General features: G+C 49.2%; 1 protein-coding gene across 2 annotated transcripts in view; it reads right to left on the bottom strand.

The window, feature by feature from the left end:
• Window positions 1-480: 480 nt before the first annotated feature.
• FOXO3 (forkhead box O3) overlaps window positions 481-17,672 on the bottom strand; it is a 91,924-nt gene continuing 74,732 nt past the window's right edge. For both annotated transcript variants that reach the window (XM_080937979.1, XM_080937980.1), the window contains 2 exons: window positions 15,812-17,247; window positions 481-4,912 (listed from right to left, as the gene is read on the bottom strand). In XM_080937979.1, coding sequence (XP_080794105.1) covers window positions 15,847-17,247 — 1,401 coding nt within the window. In that variant the 3' untranslated portion in view covers window positions 481-4,912; window positions 15,812-15,846. The remainder of the gene's footprint in view (window positions 4,913-15,811; window positions 17,248-17,672) is intronic.

Genomic DNA, 17,672 nt, shown 5'->3' with positions numbered 1-17,672 from the left:
ATAGTTTTACAATGCTCTGTTTCTCCCCTACAGTCCTGTATCAGGCAGGACTTAGCACTGATACAGTTGGTGTTACACATTAGCACCAGAGGCCTGGAGATGGTGTTCGGTGTTCAGCATGTGGAAGGGCCCTGATGTTGGCCAATGGTTATTCACTGGACTCACTGGAGGGGGACTTCTTTAGGGCCAGTCACCCCATGAAAACAGAGTCTGATTCCTGCCTTCATATTTAACAGTTCCTCCGGGGCTCTGGTGACACCACACATCAAGCCCAGCATGAACAACTCTGTAGATGTGTTTTATTATTGTCTGCAGGTCTATGGAGATCAGGAGCGGGCTGGAGAGGAAGTTTACTAAGTTCATTCAGTTTCGAGGACAGGCCTTGGCCCCTCCCACAGGAAGACTGCCACACAGACCCAGCCATTTCTTTCCTGGGGACACAGGACAATGATGACAGACTCGCAGGCGTGAGATATAGAGTGTCATCAAAGCTTTATTTACACGCGTCATCTCCTTTACAAACTAGATTATGGTTTTAAATGGAATACACAGGCAATATCTACAAACGCACCTCCATTCCACTGGGAAGGGGCAGATTCCCAAATCAAACTGGTTTTGATCCTCGAGGAGAAAGGCGGCAGGGCTAATTCATGGCAATGTATGGTTAGACAAGGTCCTCATACTCAGAGTGCAGCCTGGCAGTCTCTGCTTTGGAAGGACGAAGGACTGCTTCACAGGTGTTTAAATATGGCCATGAGCCACACTGAATTCTAGTTTATGTGGCACAGAAGCAAGAAATCAAAACAGGCCATTCTTACAGATACTGTATACAGAGGTTGTTTTCATTCATGCAACTTCTTTTCCTTTAAAAGAAAAAAGTTAAACATGTGAAGCCCAAATGCACAAGACATTTCCCAATGTTCACTGATTCTTTTGGTCTCCTTCACACCTGCTCACATTTCCCACATAGGTGATGTGCTAGGGCAAGCACACAAGAGAAGGCCGATGGCCAGACGATAATTGTAGAGGAAAAAGTGACCAGACACACGCTTTTTAAAAAAAGCAGTTGCACACATGTCCCTAGAGTGTGGAGGAGGTCTTGTAATCATTCATGAAAGAAAAAATATGAATGAGCAAAATTGAACAAGGGAAAAGTACTCCACCCATCTAATCCGTGTGTCACACACTTGAGATTTGGTTCAACACCACTTACGTCTGCCGGTTGCTTGGGCATCTGCTCTCAGGTCCCGTTTGACGGATGTGAACCCACAGACATGTCTCTCACCTCATGCCCCGTTCCCCCTGCTGCTACCACTTCCAGAACTGGCTTCTTTGTACCCCTGTATTAGTGATTGCTTTTCTACAAAAGGTCTGCTTTAATTTAAAAAAAAAAAAAACCAAAAAAATGGAACATTATTCCGCCTAATTGTGATGGTCCCCAACTGCGTGAAGAAAAAGAAAACAAAAATCAGCTCCTATTACCTTTCCTTTGCTTTCAGAGAATAGGTAGCATTTTGTTTCCCCTTAGTCTGGGGGGACAACGGAAGGTTTGCTTTCTCTTTGCCTTATTCCTGAAGCTCTTTCCCAAGAGATGCAAGTGCTGCTTGTTCATTCGGTGGATGGAGTGCTTTAAGAAATGCTAAAGTTGTCTGTCCCTACGAACTTTAACCTGTATATGGGTTTAGAAGTTGGCTGAAGTCACACCCGAGATGGGGTGTGCCTCTCCTCAGGCTCATGCTGATCACCAACCCCCAAAGTCTGCTTTGTGCTACACCTGGCACACGCTCCTCCATTAGCAGGAGACGGAGAACAGTTCTATGTGCTTCAGCCATCATTAAGTTGCAGAGGGTACAACAGAGAACACGCCTCTAATGCAGTCACAGTTTGCCGGTGTGCTGAGCCCAGTCAGTCCGAGTGCTAGGGCAGCGGAGGCTAGCCACACGCTCTTCTCTATCTTTGGTACAAGGTTCTAGAGTCTGAAGGAAACCATGGAGCCCAAGAGAACTTCCGTGTCCGACACGGGCCTCCTGTGTTCTATATTCCTGTCACAGGTCTAAGGGCTCCTCAGGAAGGTTCACCATTTCTTTCTCATCAGTATCCCAGGGCTGGTCCTAAGCCTGGGAAGCCCACAAGGTCATCTGCTCAGATGTCTCAACAGAGCAATGGTTAAGACACCGAGAATGCTACTTGGTGACCCTGAAAGCAGGGTTCCAACAGAGGCTATACCTCTGTCAAGTCTGACTGACACAGAATCGGGCTTAGTAAGCAGCTTGGCCTCTCTGTGTGGGGAATCTGAGGGTGGCTGTGCAAATGCCCCAGCAGGCATCACTATTCAAAGTTTGCCTGAGCCTCTCCAGGGCCCGGCAGACCTTAACTCTCCACACGTTCCATGTGTGGACTCTGTAGGATTTTTTTAAAGTAAAGTAAATCAAAACATTTTGCCTCTGCTTTTCTCATCTGCTGAGGCTACTCTGGCCTCGCCTCCCCTGTTCCCACTTGAGTTTATAATCTATTTCTAGAACATTCTGTGAGACTTGGTGCCCGAAACCCAACAAACACCGGGAAAGAAAATAAACAAGCTGTGATGCCTGAAAGGAAATCCAAGTTTTAAAATGAGGGGGACACACTGGAGGGTGGCCCTTTCCACTCCCAAGGCCTGTGAACTGCACCAAGACGCTACCTTGTGCACTGGGCTGCGTCTCTCTGAGCTCAGGGCCCTCGTGTTGGAAGCCCTTGAGGTTCTCCCTTGTACCTGAGCTCTCCCTGCTCCTTCAGCTGCCACCCCAATACACCTCCCCAGGGAAGCAGCACTCTGAGAAGCCAGAAAGCCAGCCCTCTGCCTAAATGACAGCTGACTACTGAAGAATCAGGGTGTGGCTAGCATCATCAAGGAATGGAATAAGCAGTATGGGCTCACTGGCCAGCACGTCACATGACTACACGTTTTCAAAACTGGACTTTAAAAAAATGAAGATTATAAACATGTAGCAATTTGGAAAAGGCAATGTGCTACGGGCCTACCAGGACCACAACTGCATGACAATGTACAGAATCCATAAAAGGCAGGGTGAGATCAACAGGGCCATTGCTCAAACACGAGAATGCAAGCACGGCAGGAGAGACAGGTGACAATTCCAAATGGAACTCTCATTATGCGAGGGGCCATGATGGCCATCATTACCGCCCCCAGAGCCGTCATGAAGCAAAGGTTGATGAGGGGGCCAGTGTTGAGGGCAGGGGGTTTGGTGGCACCCCTGGGTTGGTGTCCAGGGCCATGGTGCAAGCAACGGCGAGAACTCAAGCAGGAAAGCGTGTGCTGGAACATTAGCCCACATTCCTAACGCCATGCACAAAGTCCCATTTTTGCACTGTACATGATAAAATCTACTGTACACACTTATGTGCCTAATGATTTTGATGCAGAGAAGAGTCTTCATATGTCACTTTGGAGAAGTATATGCTGTGCTGATCAGAGCATCGCCACACCTGCCCTTCACCTACCAAGGTGTTCCCAGCTATGTCACAGAGTCACCGACACACTCACTCTGCAGGTTGAACAGAAAGCACCTATAGAGTAACCGACACGCTCACTCTGCAGGTTGAACAGGAAGCACCTACACAGCACCACAACATGTGGGAAACAACAACAACAATGAAAATGAGATCCACAGAAGCGGAAAAGGTTTTTTTTTTTTTTTTTTTTTTTAAAAAAAAAAAAAAAAAAAGTTTAAATTGACTTATCCTGTATTTCCATGAATCACTTGAACAATTACAAACTAAGCCTATATATAGATGTATATATATATCACCTTTATGCTATTGCCTGTCACTCATACATCTAGAAAGATCAGCGTACACACAGCAAGGTTGAAAAAGAATCAAAAGATATGTATGTTTCCAAACCAGTGGCTTTGGGCCTGCGAGCGCAGCCGTGGTTTGCTGATCTCACACGCGGCTCACTGCACGCTTAACAGCTCACCAGTAACTGCACGTCTTCTAGGAAGCAAAATACACACACATTTCTTGTCTCTTTTCTCCTTAAAACTAAACCCATTAGTGGCATTTGGCAACGAGCAGAGGCTGAGCTGAGGCTTATCCTGAAGAGGCCCTAGGTCCTAGGAGCAGAGCAACACCGTCTACCGCTGAGAATGGCAGGAGGCCATGGCCCCGCGGGCAGGGCGGCCGGAGAGCGGGCACTGTGGTCCCCATCCACCGACCAGAACTGGAAACTACTGGGTCAGACGCCTGGCTCCGTTTGCTTCACCTACGCATAGTTCAGTCCTGGACGGCACGCAGGGCAAACAGTTGTGCCATTGTTCAGGTTTTAGAAAAGGATAATGTCCTACCAAACAAAAGAGGAAAGAAACCCCCCCTTGAGTTTATGTAACGTGTTAAGTTTGTGGGGTTCCACAGGCTCAAAAGCTCGTGATGCTGAAGGCCAGACTGGGAACCAATACAACACCTTCCTTCTGCTTGTAAGTGTGCTAGGGAAAGGACAGCTGACATTCTTAACAGAAAAATACTGCAGGTTACATGTGTAAAAAAAAAAAAAAACAACTCAGAGGGTTAAAGAAAACAAACACAAAATAACACTTAAAACATCCCCTAAACCATCCTGATAGCAAAACACTAGAGAATCGCCGAGGGGCTCCTGTGCTCTGAAGGGGTGGGGTGCTGATGGGTGCTGTCCACGCTGGCAGGCCACTTGCAGATGAGTTAGATTTTGCATACGTTATAGAGTTCTGTTCCACGGGTAAGGGCTTCACCCAGGGCCAGGGCTGCTAACAGTCTCGTCTGGGTTAGGAAAATGCTGTGGGAGTCACGAAGGTGTCAAGCTGTAAACGCGATCACTGTCCACTTGCTGAGATTTGGCAAAGGGTTTTCTCTGTAGGTCTTCGGTCAGTTTGAGGGTCTGAAAGAGAAAAGAAATCCAGAGTTATTGAGGGCATTCAGAGAGCAACAGGGAGGTCGCTAGGGGTTGGTCAGAACCTGCCTGTCTGACCTCGGAGCCCAGTCTGTACACTGATGCTATTTTGCGAAGTATTTCAGGTAGGAAATCTAAGGGTAACAGAGAATTAATTGTTTACCTTAGTTCCTATTATAGCTTCCTAAAGTTAAAAAGCCCAAAGGAAATGTCATCTTGCACTTTGGGATGATGATCAAGAAAGGCACACTAGGGGTGTTGTTGTTGGGTTTTTGTTAAGGGTCAGCCAGGTACAGACTGGAGTTTAGTCTACGCTTTGGAATACAGCATGCTTAAGATACGTAAGCTGGTCCCCCAAAGTAGACAGTGGTACTTCTGTGTTCTCCCCATCAGCCCAGGGGTGAACTGATCTTGCTTGGCAGCCAAAGCTTAGTGAGATTCCATGTGGGATCTTGGCTTTTCCACTGTGGAAGAATCAAGTCTTAGGAATTAGACTGTTATAAAAAGTCTTGGATTAAAAAAAAATCAATAACCATGCAATACATATAGATACTCTGATCAGTATTTTGCTAATGACATGTCTCCACAGCTGTCACAGAAGTCTTGCCACAGCATCTGAATCCAGGGAGCTCAGACAAGTTAAGAGAATTAACACTAAAAAGTATAGCCAGAAGGTCTGGACAGACAGCTTAGCAATTAAGGGCGCTGGTTGCTCTTCAGGAGGACCAGGGCTCACTTCCCAGCACCCATGTGGCAGCTCACTCCCATTCCAGGGGCTCTGATTCTCTTTTCTGACCCCTACAGGTACCACCCACATGGTCCACTTACATACATGTATGCAAACTCCTAACACATAAAATAAAAATAAATTTTTGCAAAAAGAAAAAAGTACACTCAGAGATGAAGCTACAAGAATCAAGCTGAGGGTGTAAAATCTGTTGTCTGTGGTGATCCTGCTGGTTGTCCTGGTGAGCACAGCAGGGGTAGGCATTGGAAGCAACACCATAAGGTCACCCTCCCAAGGGACACGTGACTGTGACTGAGTAACAGAAGACTGTAAGCTCTGGCTGCTCAGTGTGGTGCGTCCACCACCTCCTCCTGAACTCTAAGACTCTTCCTGTGACCTTGCAGGACTGAGTATCCTGTCTTATCTACTTTGGTGACAGCACTAGAAAGCAGAAGGAAGGTTGTTTTTCATTGGCGGTAAGAACTATAAACCGGGGAAAGAAGGCCCTTCTCTTTCTCTAGACCCCTGGTTTGGCTGAGAATTTTTCCTGGGGGAGTATTCTGTTTTGTAAAGCCACTAGACAATCTTATTTTCTGGCCTGTAACTTTGAGGGAGAAAAAGCTAAAAACGAACAACAAAACCAGGAGCTTGGCCTGGTAGAGATGACACCACTCTAAGTTTTCCATGTGGGTCCCTGAACGCATGACCCAACATGGCCTCCTTTCAAAAGGTTTCGGTCCCCGGCCCCACAATAAGGCTAATAAACCACAGTCTAACATCACTATGCCATTAATCATCAGGGGACTAAGTTCCCCAAGTCCCAATCCTGACTTTTTCTGAGTGCCTAGGGAGAACTGGTAAGGTATTACCTAATTCAGACCCCTCCCCCATTCCCTCTGGTGCCAATTACTCTGCTGTGAAAACCAGTGCATGATGGGAAGATGACACACTTCATTCCTAAAGAACAAAGGCTGAATGTGGTTCACTTTGATCCTGGGGCTGGTACAGACTGGGAAGGAAGCATCCAGGGTGTAGTGAGGTTCCCAACATGTCATCATCTGGTTAGGACTGGCCTTGGCCTTGAGATTGGAACAGAAGCCTCGCCATAGCAGTCCAAAGCCACACCAGCTACAATCCCCCGGCTGCCACACCCCCATTCCCTCAGTAAAGCCTGAGCATCTTCTGGGGAGTCATCATTAAAAAGAAGAGGCAGTAATCATCGCTCTTCCCTTCTGGAGAATGGGGTGGGGCCTCCTGTGACACTATGTGCTGGGGTTCCCTCAGGGTCTCTGGCGAGGCCCTTGGGAGGTCTGTGCAGGAAGCTGCCTCTGTGCCTATGGGCTGAGCCAGCAGGGCCAGATCGAGCTCCTACAGAGGGCACACTCAACAAGAAACCCTCACATCACCCCTTACCCTCCCCTTACCCTTGGGACAGAAGGAGAGGCGCCATTAGGGACCCAGAGGAAGATAGAAACAGTCACCCTGGAAAGGCAGGCATGGAGGACTCAGGGGAACAAAAGAGTCAGTCCCTTTGATCCTCAGCAGCTTCTGCTGACACCTACCTGTCCATCGCACAAGAGAAAAAGTCGGGAAGCAAAGGGACAGATCCAGCCTCTGGGGCTTGGATTGGTGTGAGTTTCATGGGTTTTATGCACACTCACATTGATTTGGGTGTCTGTGAGGCTTCTGTAAGGGTTGAAGTTCCCAAACAAAAACATCAGCAACCCCCCTCCCCCCAGCCAGCCTTTAGAAAAGATGCTGTGACCCCCCCCAAGCTTCCCGATGCTGCACCTCTGCAGTCACTAAGCAAAGTACCAGTTTACCAGACACAATGTCCCGCTTTCACTGTTGACCTCCATGAGGAGGAGGAAGACACCTCCTCTCTCCTAGATAAAGTTTAAACATTCCTTGCTGAATCAAGGGAAACGAAGTAGGAGACCACAGAAGTCAGAAGGTACATTCTAAAAATATCGGGGGATGCTGTCATCTGCCAAGAGGTAGTCCCTTTGTAGCTCTGGCATCCATGGGAAAGGCAGCTTTCTGCCTAATTATCACCATGAAGTCACACGATGTTCTAAGAAAGGGAGATACCTCCGAAATGATGCCAAACAGAGCAACCCAATCAACGTGGATTGGACTCCCACTGCTGTCCTCCCACAACCTAACTCCACCACGCGAAGCAAGCCCTGTCAGCAGCATTTCTATCTTCTTGGCAGAGAAGAAATGAAGACCCTGATAGCGAACATGATCCGAGAACTGGGGAGGAGGGCTGGATGAACTCCACAGACCCACGAGGCTTAGTTAACAACTAGTCCGTGGCTGGAATTTTAATTGTCTGTGGAAATGCAAGGTTAAAGTGAGACACTGTGGTCTTCATGCTTAGAAACAGATCATTTCAGGACAGCCTGTAACTCCAAGGTCAAGCGGGGGACCAAGCATGGAACATTCGGGACAGACAGGGTAGAGAGCCTCTGACGGGCAGCCTCTCACAGATTCAGAGAACAGTTGTGGGTTGCGGACTTAATGTTTTTTGCTGGAGCGCAGTGGCAGCCACATCTATTTTTTTTTTTTTTTTTTCTTTTCTTTTGAGATAGGTTCTCAAGTAGCCCAGGCTGGCCCTGAACTTTTTATCCTCCAGGGCCCACCTCACAACCTGTCACTGTGCCCAAATGCTACACCATACTTTGAAACATTCTTGTGGAGTTCAAGTCCAAAGGTGAACACAACGCACCACAGGAAAAACCATGGGAAAGCTGGGAGGTATCAGCTTAGCTTATCACATTCCATCCCAGACCTAGGACTGCATACAAGGCTGGCAGAGAGGGGACTTAGGAGGTGCCATCTGTAGAAAACTCCACCTTGGCAAATGCTGCTTTGCCAAGGCGCTGTGACAGGCAGCAAGGACTCTGAGGGACAGGCAGGCAAGGAGGTTCTAATTGCAGGGGAGGGAAGGTTTCTATTTGGTGACAAAGCTCTCCAGAAGGAAACCTGGACATTGTGAAACCAATCTGTCTGGAGGAATGGGTGTGTTCTAAGAGAGGTTTGTGCTGTCTCTTTGGCTGACTATTGAGAGACTGGACCCCAAGAAATTAAAATCTCCCCAGGAATCCCTAGGAGAGAAAATGCCCGAAGACCCTGGGGTCAGTCAGGGAGGAACCTATCTCCAAGAGGAACATTTCCAGGCTGGTCAGAGACATTGCAGGGGAGACTTGGCAATGAGACAATCCTGGGTAGGGTCCAACCCTGACTGGGCTGCCGAGCAGTACTTCCTGTTTGAACCCTAGCTCCACTGTCAGCATCCCCGGGGAAGTCTCTGGATCCTTGGTCCCTCTTCCTAACATGGCTTCAATGAATAATCTGCCCCTTTCTGCTCTTTACTATTATTTGTCTCCACTAGTTGGCTTGTTGAGGACAGATGGCTGAACCAAGAGAGTAAACAGGAGGAGGATTGTAAACCCGGGGAAAGGCACTGATCCACACACACCAAAGACACACACTTAAAGACAAAAAGCACAGCTTACAGAAAAGCAAGCGAGACTTGTGACATGCTGGGCTGGACTGTGATGTGCTTTAGGGTGTCAGGGAAGACTTCAAGGCTGGGAAGGCCAGAGACAGGGCCTTCCAGAGCCTTTGGCTTCCAGGACACTTGATGCCCAGACCTATCCGGTTAGCCAGCCTTTGTACTGAGCTGACAGAATGCAGCTGAGGAAAAACTGAGAGGAGCAGCCATCTTTGGACTTCACAGCCGAGGACAGAGAGCTGGAGGAACCAGTGATGGCTGAAGAGGGCAGAGGACACCCTGCCTTGAGGAATGGCAGGAACCTCTCCGTGCAGACAGGACAGCAAAGCCGCAGACTGCACATGCTTTTGATTCTTAGATGTCTCTGACTCATAGAATAATATGCAAAGTTTGGGATTATAGTCTTTTAAAGAACCACTTTTGCCAAGTGTGGTGATCCACGTACTTAAATCCCAGTACTGGGGAACAGTGGAAGGCAGATCACGGAGTTCAAGGATAGCCTGGTCTACGTTGCAAGTTTCAGGCCACCTACATACTGAGATCCTGTCTCAAAAGCAAACACCACCAACAAAACCCAAGCAGACCAAACAAAAAGAACCACTTTTTGAGGGGATGTGGGAGTGGTAGGAGTTAATTATCCTCAACCATCATATCCAAAGTTTAACTGACAAAGACCTGTGGGAATTGTCCACTCTCCACGTGTGCTGAGCATAAACCTCAGTCACCGGTGGGTGACCTCAGGGACACTTTGCCCAGCCTGCTCTTTTCCTATCCAGGTGACCCTCCACAGCCTTTGCTCTGTCTCCCCGGATGTTCACCTCACAGCTGTGCCTTGCATCTGGCACATAAGCCATTTAGCGCCCAGAGTGCCTACCCACACTTGGAGCACACCTTTTCACTCTTTATGACTGTTGGTCTGCGTCGCTTTCTGATCATTTCCAAACATACAAAGGATCAATGGATACTCCAGTGAACCACCGGGCCATGTTTATGATCGGAGGCCCCACAGAGACAGTTAGGACTTTGACTCTGAACCTAGGTTTAGGAGAGCCTATGGCTGGGGTCTCCTTGGCCATTCACTTCCCTAAGGAACCAAGTCAAACACTCCGCAGAGATAAATATTTAGCTGGAAAAAAAAGAAAGAAAATGTACGACCTGGACTGTTTTCACCAGTGAAAGAATGGGAAAGGGGAGGAGGAAAGAGGGAGGAGAAAGGAGGGAGGAGGGGAAAGGGGGGACACGCAGCACAGAGAACGTCAATCAGCCAGAGACCTACAATTAGAGCGTGTTCTCTCCAAACACTGGAATTACTTGGAGACATCATGACCAAAGACTCTTGCCCTTCAACAAATGAACACCATGGGCTTAAGAGGTCACTAAACAAATAGAAGACCTGGGGTTAGAGTAAGTGCCACGTTTCTCCCTGGGAGGGGAGAAAACAAAAACAGACCAGACCCTTGCAGCCCAGTTCCTCAGTCCTCAGAGTGGTGCTCCAGGCCTTGTGGAATGGTGCTCCAGGTCTTGGCCCACACTTAGCACTAGGCAACACCTGGAAGACAGCCTCACCTCTCACACGTTCACTCAACAAAGACCTGCCAGAGCCACAGCATGATAACTGGATTTCCTGTCATTCTATGGTGAACAAGTAACCGCCAGCTTTTAGAGCCAGACCCCCTATGAGTATCTGCCCACCTGAGCCTTTCTTTCTGCTTCCATAAAGGCCCCAGGGGGCTGGGGTGCCTGTCAGGATGGGGAGGACGGCAGATCCAGGTTTCTTTCCTACAAGCTGTGGACTAGCTCAGGAAGGCAAGGTTTCTTCCATAGTGAAGACCAACAGAGGCCTAAGGAAAGGTGTGGCCTTGGGCACTCCTTTAGAGATGCCAAAGAAACACTTTGGTGAGGCCCAAAACCTCACTGGTCCATCTGTGGCAGATTTTCTCTTTGAAAGTGGAAAATACCAGCCTCTTTGATGTGTACCCCACAAATGGCAAGCAGGGCTCTAAGGGCAAAGCCCCAGAAGGCAAAAGGTTTACCAAAAACAGGCACAGAAAGAAACCCAAACTAGTTTTGGTTGTGAAGGGAAGCAGCTGCCTTCTGCAAACAGTGGAAGGCTGACTCAGTACTTCCTGTGGGCTGCCTCAATTTATGGGACCAAGTGATGGCCCTTAGAAAAGCCGGCTCGGCAGGGGTGGGGGGGGTGGTACAAATGTTTGCCACACCAAGCCTGGTGAGCCAGGAAACCTGCAGCCTTCTGGGAAGGTCAGTCTTGTCTGCCATATCAAGGAGCCCAGGGACGATGTGCTGATGTGGGTGCTCAGCTGGGAAACTGGCCCTTGAGAGGCCTTGCTGGACTTTATCACAAGGAGCCGGCCTCTGGCTTCAGCCTGACCTTTGACCTTTGGAGCTCCCGAAGTAGTAGAGCCTTTATTTTTATGCTCAAAGTAAAAATAAGTGGAAAAGATGTAACGATGAGATTATCAGCAGGGATGGCCAAGAAACTCCAGCATGCTACGGCAATCAGTCATCTAGCATGGGTGTTTAAATTCATACCAAAGGCACTCTGCCAGGGGATAAAAGGTTATTGCTACCACTGCCTCCTTCTCATCCGGGCCTGCAGCCCTGCAGGGAGAGACCCAGGCTGATTCACCTCCTTCTCCCAGGAAATACTCAGAAAACTTCATCCAGTGTGTTCCGGCTGTTCTTGACCCTATATAAGACTGACCACACTGCAGGGCTGAGAAAGCACACAGTGTGCCAACACCTAGCAAGTACCAGGAGAGTCCACTGTCTTCCAGACAGCTGCTGACCCCATCAGAAACACCCGCGGGTAGAGTTTTCTAGAACTCTGGTGCGGTGGTTTCCTCAAAACAAAACAATAACAAAAGATTCGATGCAAGATACTGAGGACACTTAGGAAACCTTGAATAGTTCTTAATTTACCTTTACTGTCAACACTAAAGATCCAGTAGCTAAAGATCCAGTAGAAGCCGGGGGGGGGGGGGGGGGGTGGCAGTGGGGATGGCATGTGGCTTTAGGGGGCAGAGGCAAGTGGACCTCTGAGTTCAAGGCCACACCACACAGACCAGCAAGGCGAACTCCTGGTATACTACATACAACCAAGGCACACACCAGGGTTCTTTCTCCACACAGCACACAATAGATCTGTGTTTGCCCTATGCTAAACAAAGGGATCAGTGTCAAAAAGAAAAAAACACGCCACAGCCAATACTGACTATGTACATTTTGTTAGAATTATTTTCTCCCAACATACATGTTAAAGGCATGACAGAATCACAATAATCATTAGTGTAACTCCTATTTCTACACACGCATAGCTCTTTCTAGTGCCACCCTCGCTGTTCACCTGAGCAGGATCATTTTACAGACTAGTTAGGTTTCAGGTTGAAACTATGCGTTTTCCACACATTTCAAAATGCTCCGATTCTGCTTTCTGTGGGCAGATAACAATGTAATATCCTAATAGATAGGGCGGTCTCTCCTATCTCCACCTAGCTGCCCCTAGTGGATGTTTTCCAGTTTTACCATATAGTAATTGAAATAAAAAGCTACATTCTGAGTTCTCCCCAAATGCTAACGGATGAAGAACCTTGTGACAACCATGGTGAGAATAAAGTAGCTTTCGTCTGCGACAGGATGCTTGTCAAACTCAAGAAGGCTCACTGGAAGCCAGACTACAGCCAGACTACTCCCACTCCTGTACATGGCCAAGTCCCCAAGCTCTCCCCACCCAGGACCTGACTCTCCAAGCACATGCTGTGCTTCTCTGCAGGGAACTCTGCAGCTAGAAGGTTTTTACCCAGGCCCTAAAATGCTACACCTGAGACTCCCAGCTCTTCAGAGGAGCCTGTCATGGAGTTTCTCCAGCAAGATGTCACCTGGTCAGCACTGCAAGTGGGGCCACATGACTGTGGGTTGGCACACTGCAAACCAGTCTGGAGAGATAACAAGGCAGAAGCAAACGAGGACAGGGCTTGGGAGCTGGGGTGACTAGTCAAGGAAGGTGAGGCTGAGAGTCTGCCTTTAGGCTTCTTTTCCAAATTTAAGAGAAGCCTGTAATAAAGTGGAAACAAGCCAAGCTTCAAAGTTAAAAAACAAAAAACAAAACAAAAACAAAAACTAAAGCTAAGACCAACCCCTAGTACTTTTGGGGTCACACTGTGCTCATGATGGTCAACAGATCCATCTAAAGGAAAATGAAAATTATCTACCAGGAGACAGGGTTCCCAAAAGAATCCTCTTCCCAACCCCACCCCAATGTTCCTTCTCCTGCCCTATGACCATCCCAAGATGCACTGTTCTCAAGAAGATTTGGGAAATTTATCTATGGTCTATTTTGTTTTGTAGAAAGGGTCCACTATGGACCTCCATGTTGACTTTGAACTCTTGATTTTCCTGCTTTAGCATCTCAAGTGGTGGGATTACCAGTATGCCGTAATTTTTACTTATTTTGTAGCCCTATTATGTTTTATTTTATTGTGTAAGTTATTTATTTTAATTTTAAGTGTATAATTATGCAAGTGTGGGCATGAGTGTGTTACTGTGAGTGTGGAAGTCAGGACAACTTTTGGGGGTTGGTTCTCCTCTTCCGTTATAGGTTCTGGGGCTCCAGCTCAGACCCCCCGACTGTCTGGCAGGCACTGGTAAGCCATCCTGCCAACCCTGACTTTATGCTAACAGGAAAAATAAAAGTCCTCTCGAATCCACCTCCTGTAAAATGTCCTAAAAAGCTGTACAATAACCTGAAGTCCCACTGGGTATAATGATGAAATGCACTATCCCAAAACAGAAACTCATCACTAATAAAATTAAAGGCCATCATAGATTTAAATCTCCCTCAGTAGATTTTCATAATTAAGTGCTTGTGCATACACACACATGCTAGCAGAAACATACATGTGTACGCACTCACAGCATGCTATTCAAATAGAAGGAACACCCAACTGAAACAGACAAAAGCTGACAGTAAGTTTAGTCGGGAAGTGGTCTCTATTTACGTCAGGAACCACAGCCACAGTTTTCCTCACTGAAGACAAACCTGAGTACCTGCCTATGTTTCTAACGTCAATCCCCCAAGCCCATCCGGTCTGGGAGTAATCGGCCAATGTGACACTACTCAGCTTCCTTTACGGTCTTCTCCCGGCTCCAGGCTATTAAAGGTCTACAGTGAGGTCTTGGCTTCCACTGGGAGCCTCCATGTGCTTGGGAAAACTGAGATGCTTTAGACAGGGATCCTCTGACATCCCCTGGACAGCTACCCAGGAGGGCTTCAGTGAGCTCCCCATAGAAGACCCTTGTGATGCCTGCACCAGGGAGGGTAAGGAGAATGGGTGGGGTTTCGGGCTTGGGGTTCCTTTTCTCTTTTGTGCCACCTGAGGGACGAGGGAAGTACCTTGCCAAGACTGAAATGAAAAACAGAAGGAAACAGGAGCTAAGGGTGCAGAGCCTTTAACACCGGGCATGTGAGGCACACACTGAAACAAAGCAGTTGGCAGAACAGCCAGATTGCTCTCCCCAACCCAGGACAAGAGCTCCCAGGAACCGTCCACCACTCGCACTCGCGCTCGGTCCAGAGCGCCTTTTTAAACCATCTACAGAAAATACGCATCAAGCCACGTAAGACGTGTCGTGTGTGGGACAAACTGTGTGACCTGGGCAAAGTGCTTAGCTCTGTGGTTCCCGGCTTCTCATTTGTCAGCCAGTGTGCTCACTCAGTGCCTTTGGTGCGCTTCAACTGGGGTGGTTTACAAAACCCTTTCACACTCTTCTGTGCACCCGATTCTTGCAGCAGCTGTACAGACAGCAGGACCATTACCCCCACTGTATACACTGAGAGACTCAGGAGCTAAACAGCAAGCCCATCACTGCAGCCTGGACTGGACCTTCAGGGCCTATGTAGCCCAGGCTAGCTTCAAGTGCTCTGCCTCCAGGTGCTGGGATTATGGGTATGTCCCACCTGTCCAAGTCCACGGCTTTTTCTCACAATATCTCCTTCTATTACGGCAGCATTAAAACACTGCCATTTAAGAAAAACTGCCATGCCCTTCCCATAATTCCTCATGTCCTTTCTGCAAAGGGTGGCAAGAAGAATCCTCTGCTAGCAATGAGGTGGTGAGCTAAGAACATACTATTACCACTTTTCTAGGGCAAAACATTACTTTCTTAGGGGGTGAAGAACCATCACACAAAAGATTAAACCAGTGTGCTTTATGTGATAGATGTGAGTCTGTAAGAAACTCCTTGGGCTGGTATGCTTCCCCGTGACCTTTGACCTATGACCCAAGCGTCTCCCTTCCTTATCACCCACCCCCACACAAAGGTAGGCGTCACGGCTCTGTGAGGCAGAGGATATAAAGAGTGAACTCTGAGTATTTGAGTGTTCTTTTTATTACTGATAGCTGTGAGCCCTGCCTCGCTTACAGGTCAAGCTGAAGAACAGGCTGGGAGTCAGGACTGCTGTCCGGATGGCAGATGGCCCCGCCCCCTCTCCACCCCGCCCCGCCCCGGCCCCGCCCCGGCCCCGCCCCGGCCCCGCCCCCGCCCCGCCCCGGCCCCGCCCCCGCCCCGCCCCCGCTCCACCCCACTCCACCCGCAATGCTCGCACATGGCACTGGGCACTGACCTGCTTTGCCCATTTCCCCTTTCCTCAGTGATCCTTCAGCCTGGCACCCAGCTTTGAGATGAGGCCTGCTTAGCACCAGTGAAGTTCCCCACGTTCAAACCAACAACGTTCTGTGTGGAGATGAGGGAGTCAAAGTTAAAATCCAACCCGTCAGCATCCATGAGTTCACTACGAATGATGGATTCCATGTCACATTCCAAGCTCCCGTTGAACATGTCCAGGTCCAAGTCACTGGGGAACTTATCGTGGCCCATGACAGGAAGGTTTGCACTAGCTGAATACAGTGAGGAGCCTGAGAGAGAGTCCGAGAGGGTTTGCATAGACTGGCTGACGGGAGATTGCTGCTGGTGTTTGGCTGAGCCAAGGCTGCTGGAGTCACTCAAGCCCATGCTGCTGACAGAATTTGACAAGGCACGGCTGCCACCAAGAGCGCCCTGGGTTTGGTGCTGGTGGTGGAGCAAGTTCTGATTGACCAAACTCCCCTGGGTAGGCTGGGCGGCGAAGGACATCATTGGGTCGTTGCGAAGCATCACGTTCCGGCGGGCATTCTGGGCGGACACAGCGGTGCTAGCCTGAGACATCAAGGGGTCTGACTGTGTCATCATGACATCGCTGTGGCTGAGGGAATCCGAAGTGAGCAGGTCTTGGAGTGTCTGGTTGCCGTAGTGTGACACGGAAGAAAAGGTGGCTGGTCTGTTCTCTTGGATGGTCTGCATGGGCGACTGGCGCAAGGAGTTGAGAGAAGAAGGTCCAAACACGGTACTGTTGAAGGAGCTGGTTGGGGAGCCCAGGCCTGAGCTCTTGGCGGTATACGGGAAGCTAGAGCTCCGCTGCATAAGTCCCCCAGGAGGGGACGGCTGGGACGCCGGGAGCGTGATGTTATCCAGCAGGTCATCCATGAGGTTCTCGGCCAGCCCATCGTTGAGATTCATGGTGCCTGCCATGTCGGTCAGCCGTGGCAGCTCCACGGTACACGGCTTGCTTACAGAAGGCGACAGGCTGGCAGAGCCGCTGTAGAGCATGGGGGAGAGGGGCCCGTCACTGTCCTGGACGTCATCCAGCTCCGTGCTCGCCAGGATGGGTGACAGGCGGCCGCTCACTGTGCTGGCGTTGGAATTGGTGCGCGAGCGGAAGTCGGTCCACGCATCCAGCTCGTCGCTGCTGCGGGATGTGGGGCTGCCAGGCCACTTGGAGAGCTGCGAAGGGCTGTCGTCTGCCGACTCTGGGGCAGACTGCAGGGCTGCCTTCTTCTTGGCCGCCCGGCCTCGGCTCTTGGTGTACTTGTTGCTGTTGTCCATGGAGACCGCCCGCCGCCTGGGGGCCTTCCCACTCTTTCCCCCGTCGGGGTTGATGATCCACCAGGAGCTCTTGCCAGTCCCTTCATTCTGAACGCGCATGAACCGGCTGTGCAGTGACAGGTTGTGTCGGATGGAGTTCTGCAGAGAAAGGGAAAGGGACATCGTGAACAGGAAGGTCCAGTCCAAGACAGACACTCGGATTCTTCAGTTCTTAAAGACCTCTCAAGTTACCTCTAAAATACAACCAACTGACCTAAGAAACAAACAATATTTCTTGTGATTTTGGGGAGGGAAAGGAAGGTACCACATACACACACCGTGACAGAGGACAGCTTGTGGGAGTTGGTTCTTTCCTTCCACCATCAGGTTTGGCAGCAAAGGCTTTATCCACTGAGCCATCATGCCAGCCCCGCTTCAATTTTATAGGCTAACACTTTTATTTCTTTTAAAGGACAAACATCTTTCTGAGTTACGGAAAGCTTCATGGGGCAGCAGAGACAGTCCTATGAAGGAATTTTGGGGAATGTGGGTGCTCACGGACACTGCCCAAGTTCCCAGGTTAT

The sequence above is a fragment of the Micromys minutus genome, assembly GCF_963924665.1.
Source record: "Micromys minutus genome assembly, chromosome: 25".
Classification (NCBI taxonomy): domain Eukaryota; kingdom Metazoa; phylum Chordata; class Mammalia; order Rodentia; family Muridae; genus Micromys; species Micromys minutus.
This window is presented reverse-complemented; position numbering and strand designations above follow the sequence as displayed.